The 8,454-nt window shown below is 39.4% G+C and overlaps 1 protein-coding gene across 1 annotated transcript; it reads left to right on the plus strand.

Moving 5' to 3' along the window:
• The first annotated feature begins 2,240 nt into the window (after window positions 1–2,240).
• LOC135736213 (GTPase IMAP family member 7-like) lies at window positions 2,241–7,669 on the plus strand. The gene is made up of 2 exons (XM_065254960.2): window positions 2,241–2,416; window positions 6,149–7,669. The coding sequence occupies exons 1-2, from the start codon at window positions 2,410–2,412 to the stop codon at window positions 7,480–7,482; spliced, it is 1,341 nt and encodes a 446-aa protein (XP_065111032.1). The 5' UTR covers window positions 2,241–2,409; the 3' UTR covers window positions 7,483–7,669.
• Window positions 7,670–8,454: the final 785 nt, after the last annotated feature.

Genomic DNA, 8,454 nt, shown 5'->3' on the forward strand with positions numbered 1-8,454 from the left:
AAGCGGCGGAGGTTGGTTCCGCCTGAAGATGGTTTCTGCCCAGGCCGCACTTTACAAACACACTTTACTTCCTGGTTGTCTGGGGCAACACAATCGGGGCTTACAAGGAACAGGTGTGCGGATTTGAAAGTGGCAGTTTGTGATTGGAGGAAGGATGAAGAGGAGACAGATAAATAGGCCCATAGAAACACAGGATGAGCGCGGTTGACTGGAGAGTTGATTTCGGGGTAAGCTCCGCTCCGCCAAGGGCGGATTAAACATCCACTCCTCCGAAGGCGCCGTTGATCCGGGGATCGCTAAAGCGAGCGGAAAGAAGACGGCCGAAGGAACTGAAAGGAAGGAGTGGAGATCGTTTATCTGAGGAGCACCATAGTGGTTCGTTTTTTGCCCATCGGGCTTGTTGTGCTGACTGGGTTCATTGTTTACGGGGCTGAAGTGGATACTGTGCTGCCGTGTCGTGCAGACGGAGGATTAAATGAGACGCGAGTTGGAAACGGAAGAAGAGGAGAAATCGTTGGCTGAGTATATTGAAAGTTATTGATGCTGTGGGAGTATTGACATGCATATCCTCAGTGAAATCGTTGGATAAATACGACTGGATTACATGCAACAAGAAAGAAATTAGCCCGTGTGGATACCACGGAGACCAAGAGAGAGAGTGTGACAACTTACCGTGAGTACAAGGAATTTACAGCTGGATGTATTTATTGAGAGTACATTGTTTCATGTGTGTGTAAACCCCCAGCGAACGAAGATAGCGGCCCTGTCACGGAGCAGAGTGGTGGGCGAGCCGGCAGTGCAGCATTATAAGGAAGGAGGACCATTGCAATAGCTACTTTCAACCATCAGCCTTCGATTACAACGCCCCGCCGGCCCACAGCCGACTCCGGGAAGATCTTTGCCTGACCTTACTATTTGTCACTTGCAGTGTGTCGTGGGTGAGTTTTGACTTTGCTGAGTGTGTACACTTGATGTCGTGCAGTGTCGTGCTGTGTATCTGTTGTCAGGAGCCATTATAGTGAGTCGGCCGTGAGAGAAGACGCCGTGCGGTGGGCGAAGTGCTACTAAATCATATGCTGTGCAGTGATTCAGTGTGGAGACGGGCGTGGCATCAAGAGCCCCTGTTGTGGAGATAGTGAAGTCAATGGTGGATTATACAGAAGACCCAGACCTTTGCGTGAGTAGAGATTCGAGTGCTGATGCATATGTGAAGGAAAGCACAGTGTGTGTAGAAGTGTAGCGTATAGTAACCTGTCTGTCACGGAGCCTCTTCAAAGGTGCGCCCCTGTCCAGATCTCTGGAGCTACACGTATGGAGAGGAGAGGGCAGCGTTCGGCTCGACGGTGACAGTATCCCACCCCCTCGTCTGTGACAGAGGCCTTGGAGGTAAAGACCACAAGTAACCATCTCACCACGGGAGCCCCCTAAAGGAGGAAGACTGCGAACTAGATACCTGTAAAAGTACTCACCGTATCTACTGCTACTAGCCCACCTGTCAGAGAGAGAAAGTCACAGTTAAAGGTGCCGTGTGATCCTGTGTTACAGCTCTGAGCCCTCTAAAGGAGGAAGACTGCGAACCAGTTACCTGTAAAAGTACACACCGTATCCATTGCTACTAGCCCCCTTGTAAGAGAGAGAAAGACACAGTTAAAGGTGCCGTGTGATCTTGTATTACAGCCCCGAGCCCTCTAAAGGAGGAAGACTACTAATCAGTTACCTGTAAAAGTACTCACCGTATCCACTGCTACTAAGCCACCTGCAAGTAAGAGAGCAAGTCACAGTTAAAGGTGCTGTGTGATCTTGTGTTACAGCCCCGAGCCCTCTAAAGGAGGAAGATTACGAACCAGTTACCCGAAGAGTACTTACCGTATCCACAGGCCTTTATTTTAAGTCCCCTTCCCCCTCCCCTGACTATTCCATTTTAAATAATTTAATAAAGTTTCATTTTAATTTAATTCGTACCTTGTGTGACTGGTCATTGGGGTGGCTTTGGGAACCTCCTCGAGGTGGAAATTAGAAAAGGGCGTGACCTCATAGTATCTGGGTCCGCCCCGACCTGTGACATAATCCGCTGTCCCTTTCCAGTAAAAAACAGGAATGTTTTCTGTCATAACTTGAATGAAACTTTCTATGAACATGAGGGTGTGAATGATCTGAAGTATGAGGTGGAGAAATGGGTACAGAAAACTTGTATTTCTGGTAATTCGTGTTATTCATGTAGTGTAAAGTGACTAGTTACAAGGGTGTTGTAAGCAGTAAAACACCAGCCCTTGCTGGTAGAAATCAAACGACATGTGTACACAGTGACTTTTTGTATATTTATTAAATTGTGAACTGATTGGATGAGTTGGTAGAAAATATGATTTAATAATATTGTACAGTGGACTACTACAAGATAAAACAAGAATAATGGGAGGTAAGAAATAAGCATTTTTTACAATAATACATCAGAAAATCAGTGTTTTATGTGGCTACAGTACTAAAGTAAGCCTACAGTTAATAGCAAATGTAGCAGTTTTTGAGTACATGAAAAGCTTCTAGAGAAATGTATTATTTTAAAGTTTTAATTTTCTTAGTTGAGGTCACAAGTTACATACACCTTGCTGAATCTGGAAAATGCAAACAATATGGGAAATAAAGGTTTGCCCTGAACAAATTATTGACATGAGAAATGTTTACAGAAAGTTCTTACAAATATTCTGTGATGCTCAAGAAGTCAGCACGATTCATGAAAAGTCAGGTGTGTTGTATACCTGGTAATTATCACGTTGTGGGGACCATTTGTCCCCACAGAGATAGGAATACCAGTATGTTTATGACCTTGTGGGGACATTTTGAGGTTCCCATGAGGAAACAAGCTTATAAATCAAACAGGATGATTTTTCTGTGATGGTTGGGGTTAGGGTTTGGGGAAGGGAATAGAATATGCAGTTTGTACGGTATAAAATGCATTACATGTATGGAATGTCCCCACAAAACATGGCAACCAGAATATATTTTTATAGCCTTTAAAAGACATTAATAAATAAAAATGAAGATATTTAAATAAAATAATGACAAATTACACCAATTATCATTTTCAGTGGTATACAAACACACAACTGAATTTTCATTAATCATGCTGATTTCTTAAAATAATGCCGACATAAAATAAGGACAATTTACACTGGTCACCCTGTCCAAACCTTTACATACATAGCTGACTTTTAAATGTTTGGTATTGACTTCCTGACATGAATGTATGTATTTATTTTAATAGTTGCGTATGAGTCTCTTCATTCGTTCTTAACATGCATTAAGCAGACGCTTTCAAATAGAGATTTAAAGGAAGGAGCGTGAATATTTGTCATTACGTGCATCCTCTTAGAAAAAATAAGTAGGCTATAAAAATGTATAATATAATGTATATAAAAATAATAATATAGATCATGTATAATTATATATAATACAGAAAATATAATAATTTAAAATATAATCATGTAAATTGTATGTATCAACATTATTATAGCAACATACACATTATAATTATAGCCTGGTATTTGATCATAGCGTACGTATGTGATTATTGGTTTTAGGTTTTCTTTTTTTATAATTATAGCCTAGTATTTGATTATAGCGTACATACGTGATTATTGGTTTTAGGTTTCTTGAATTTTTGCATACAATTAGAAGAAATTCTGATACGAAAGTTTTTGTTGAATCACAATTTGTTTGTGAAAATATCTGTAGGCACAACTTGTGCGTACACATGCTTAGTGAATGAGACCCATTGATTGTCTAGGCAACATTGTGCAGTATTAAGAATCAATCAAGTTTATGGACATTTTTAAACTGGGCTATTTTTATAAATCTTTTATAAATCTGTGTTGTGGACTTTCTGTAAACTCTTTCTGTTTGTGAAATAACTTGTTCAGGGAGGACTAAATTAAAATCTCAAAATTCAAACCTTTTTTTTAAATTCCTAATCTTTTTCCATAACTTTGACCCTTTAACTGTATATGGTAGTGATGCACCGATGTATCGGCCGCCGATATTTATCGGCCGATTTTTGATGAATTTGAAACCATCGGCATATCGGCAATAGCACAAGAAAGGCAGATACCGATTGTTTATTAATTAACTGCATAAAGAAATCCATTATATGTAAAAAAAAAATGAGTTAATGTTGTTAATAAAAATAAATGCTGAATAGCAAAAACCACCTTTCAAGGTTGTCATGCTGTCTTATTATATTAGTTTTAGCCTAATTTGTGCCTCTTTTATTATGTTGGTCAGTTAAATGTTAATTAGATCCAATCCATGTTTAGTAAAAATAATTTGAGGCAGAAATAAACTAGCTTATAGACCAGGGGCCGTATTCACAAAGAATTTTAAGGCTAAAAGTAGCTCCTAACTGGCGAATTTAGGAGCAACTCCTAAAAATAATGGGCGTGTCACTCCTAAATTTAGGACTCCTAATTTTTTTCACTAAGAGTAATTCACAAAGCATTTTAGCCCTAAAAGTAGCACCTAAGTCTGGGACAGCTTAAAAGAAGTCGAGAGGACTCCTAACTCACTAAGACCTATTCACAAAAGATCTTAAAATGCCTTAGGTGCTGATCCTCCTTAACATGGACAGTTTCACCAACTCAAAAGCATTGCACATACTTAAAAGCACACTTTAATGTAAGCATATTGTTTATGACATTTGTTTCTTTATTCATTACATTCATGACAAGCAGGAAGTTTTTTAGAATTACATGAAACAATAATGATATTAAATATTTAATATTATAGGCATACCTGTTGCCATGCTAGTCTGTTTAAAGGCTGCAATCTCAACCCTCTACTGCGATTGTAATGCATATACCACCGCCTCTCGCATTCGTCCGGGGTCCGCGACATAAGCGGGAATGTTGCATTGATCTGCAACAAATCCTCTCCCCAGTGATGCGCGGGTTGATCCGAAATGAGCGGATGCATGCGGTCACCCGCGGTCACGAGTCATCCAAAAATATTTTTTATGATATTCGGGTCGCGTTCGGTCAGGTCGTTTGAAATAAAGATGGCAATTAACTATTAAACAATTACTACTTAAAAAAAATGCTGGCCAGGGAGCGGGTCGGGTACACTATTTATTTTTTATTTTTTGCGGTCCGAGTTGCGGGCGGGTTAGTTGAAAACGTTGGTCGGGTGCCAGTTGTTTTGTACATTGACCCACGCATCACTTTCTCGCATGTCTCACGCTTAGTTTTGCTTGATATCTCAGTGCCGAATTTCCCTTTTATTACGTTTCTTTTTTCCAGCACCAACTGGGCCAGCAGCAGTAACTGATCCTGCATCCATTTGGGCTTTCTTTTTCGTTTTGGCGAGTTCCACCATCATTTATTTATTACATTAGGCAGGCTTCTTTAATATGGGCAACATTTCCTTGCTTTAAGTAGTCTATTTAGGCTTATAGGATGTACATTAATCAAGCAAGTGTTAATGCAATGTCGTTTTATTATTAGGCAATTGGCGGTTTTCATTTGCATTAGGCTTGATTTAATTTAATTTAATTTAATTTAATTTAATTCACGACTTTTCTTTAATATATGCATTTCGATGGCATTACTATTATTATTATTTTGTATAGGACACAGACATATTTCGATGTTGTAATTCCATGATTTGGTGCGTCTGTGTTATGTTCCGCATGACAGCCCTGTCATCTAACAACCAATCACCGTGGTCATTGCGAGGCAGCTCGTGCATGAGAATTGACGTCATCCGTAGCAACGAAGACTCACTCTTAGTTTAGGAGTAATCATTTTTCCTTACTAAAAGTAGGTCTGAAAGGCGTTGTGAATAACTTTTAAGAGAAAACTCCTAGCTAAAATCTTTTAGTGCGATTTAGGAGTACTCTTAGTGATAAGATAAAATGCTTTGTGAATACGGCCCCAGCTGTATAGTATTGTATACAAGTGTTTAATATCGGTATCGGTATCGGCCAGAAGTTGTCTGTTTAAATTTGTATCGGTATCGGCCAAAAACAATCCTATTGGTGCATCCCTAGTATATGGACAGAGATTTTTTACAATATCACATTACTGTTGTTATGCATTTAAGGAAAATTTGTAACTATCTTTTTTTTTAAGATAATTCATTTATAACAATATTTTTCAAATAGCCACAGACTCTCGACCAAACATGAGGATTGTACTTCTTGGGAAAACAGGAGATGGGAAAAGCAGCGCTGGGAATACCATTCTTAAACAGAAACTATTCATGAGTAAAGCTTCACCTGAATCTGTGACATATGAATGTATAAGCGGAGACCGTAAGGTTTATGGGAAAAATATCACAGTTATTGACACACCTGGAATTATGGACACAAGTGCTGATGAGGAGACTATCAAAAAGGAAATTATTAGATCTGTAATTGAATGTGCTCCAGGTCCTGATGTCTTTACCATTGTTTTAAAGGTTGGAAGGTACACAGGACATGAAATGGAGATTGTGGATAAAATTTTAGAATATTGTGGAGAGAATACATTTAAACATTCAGTGGTTTTATTCACTCACGGTGAACAACTTGAGGGTCAAACTATAGAGGAATTTGTGAAGCGGAGTTCAAAATTACAGGAGCTTGTTGATAAATGTGGAGGTCGCTGTCACGTCATTGACAGTAAATACTGGAACAAACGCCACATGGGATACAAGAGCAACAAGGTCCAGGTGAAAAATCTTCTGTTAACCGTAGAGCAGAAGTTAAAAGACAATGAGAACAGCTGCTACACCAATGAGCTATTACAAATAGTAGAGGAAGAAATTCAAGAGGAGATAAAGAACATCAAAGAGGAAAACTTGTCTCCAGAAGAAAAACGAGAAGTAGCAAAGAAGATTGTTAACAAAAAACTTCTCATTAAACTTGCAGGAGTTACAACGGGGACACTGACTGGTGCATTCCTTGGCATTGGTGTTGCAATAGCATCCGTTGTGGCTTTACTTAAAGCAGCCAGCATTACAGGAGCAGCAGCAGCAGCTGCTGGAGCCACAGGTGTAGCAGCAGGAACAGCAGTGGCAGAGGCAGGTCTCATCACAGGAGCTGGTATTGGAGCAGCAGCTGTCACAGGAGCCGGTATTGGAGCAGCAGGTGCCACAGGAGCCGGTATTGGAGCAGCAGGTGTCACAGGAGCCGGAATTGGAGCAGCAGGTGTCACAGGAGCCGGTATTGGAGCAGCAGGTGTCACAGGAGCTGGTATTGGAGCAGCAGGTTCAGGAATTGCTGCAGGTATTGCAGGGGTTGGAGCAGCAAGTTCAGGAGTTGCTGCATGTGTCATTTTGGGAGCTGCAGCTTTTGCGGGAGCAATTGGAGGAGGAGTCACTGGATATAAAGCAGCCGAAGACGTTGATTCCGTTTCAGATGCAATAAAGAATGCAGCAAAACTTAACTATGAAAATGCAAAAGGCGTTGTCAAAAAGGCAGAAAAACACAAATTCAAACTTTTTAAAAATGAGTAAAACAAATTGTATTATATGTTCATATATAATAAAATAAAATCACTGTATGTTCATTGTATGGTCACGCTATAATTTATAATTAAGTATATTTTGGTTGCCAAAATTAAATGTCTTTCACTTGTTCTGTTTGTGTAGTTCAAGATTAATTATTTTTACAAGAATAAATAAACATACACTTCTATACAAACTTCCATATATATTTAAACATTTGACTTTGTATTCAGTTCACTGCTTTGCATTTAAAGCAACACTAAAGAGTTTTTACTCTTTGCTCCCCCTACAGGTTAGAGCAGAATTGTCCATTACCACTGTCGTAAATAATTTAGCCTACTGCAGCAAAGCTGGCTCTGATTGGATTGTAGGTCTGCCGTAAAGCAAGTTTTTGTAGTTTTCACTCGAACTACAGGACCGCGACCCGACGGTTGGAAACTTCTTTAGTGCGGTTTTGGCCGATAGAGGGCTGCAAAGCGAATGTTAATGTGCCGTTCACCCTGTTTTGAGTGGATGAACGACTGAAACTTTTTTGGAAACTTTATTTTAAGGTAAATAAAACTTTGGTGTTGCTTTAACATATGTCTGACATGGGGTGGTTAACTTTTTCCAGCGAACAGCTTAACATTTAATAATGCAAATACTGTATTGTACCTTACACTCATATTGTGCAATAAAAAATAAACACTAAATGATGCCACTATATGTTTTATTTTTTAGGGATGTAGCTTTAGGGAGCAACTAGCAGATGCTACAGATATTTGTGGTATGTTGTTTGTAAGTGTTTAACTATGGGACAATAGCAGCATCTGTGACAGGACCGGTCGTTTCTCTGAACTCAGATCCGTTTAAGTTTCAGAGCAACTTATTTCAGTTGCTTAAGAGTTATGAAAACAGCATTTAAACACGACTTATTGGGGTATAGTCTCACAATCTCGTCTGACGATAATAAAAACACGTTTTTAAGGTACAAAGTACTCA

The sequence above is a fragment of the Paramisgurnus dabryanus genome, chromosome 2 (genome assembly GCF_030506205.2).
Source record: "Paramisgurnus dabryanus chromosome 2, PD_genome_1.1, whole genome shotgun sequence".
Taxonomy (NCBI): domain Eukaryota; kingdom Metazoa; phylum Chordata; class Actinopteri; order Cypriniformes; family Cobitidae; genus Paramisgurnus; species Paramisgurnus dabryanus.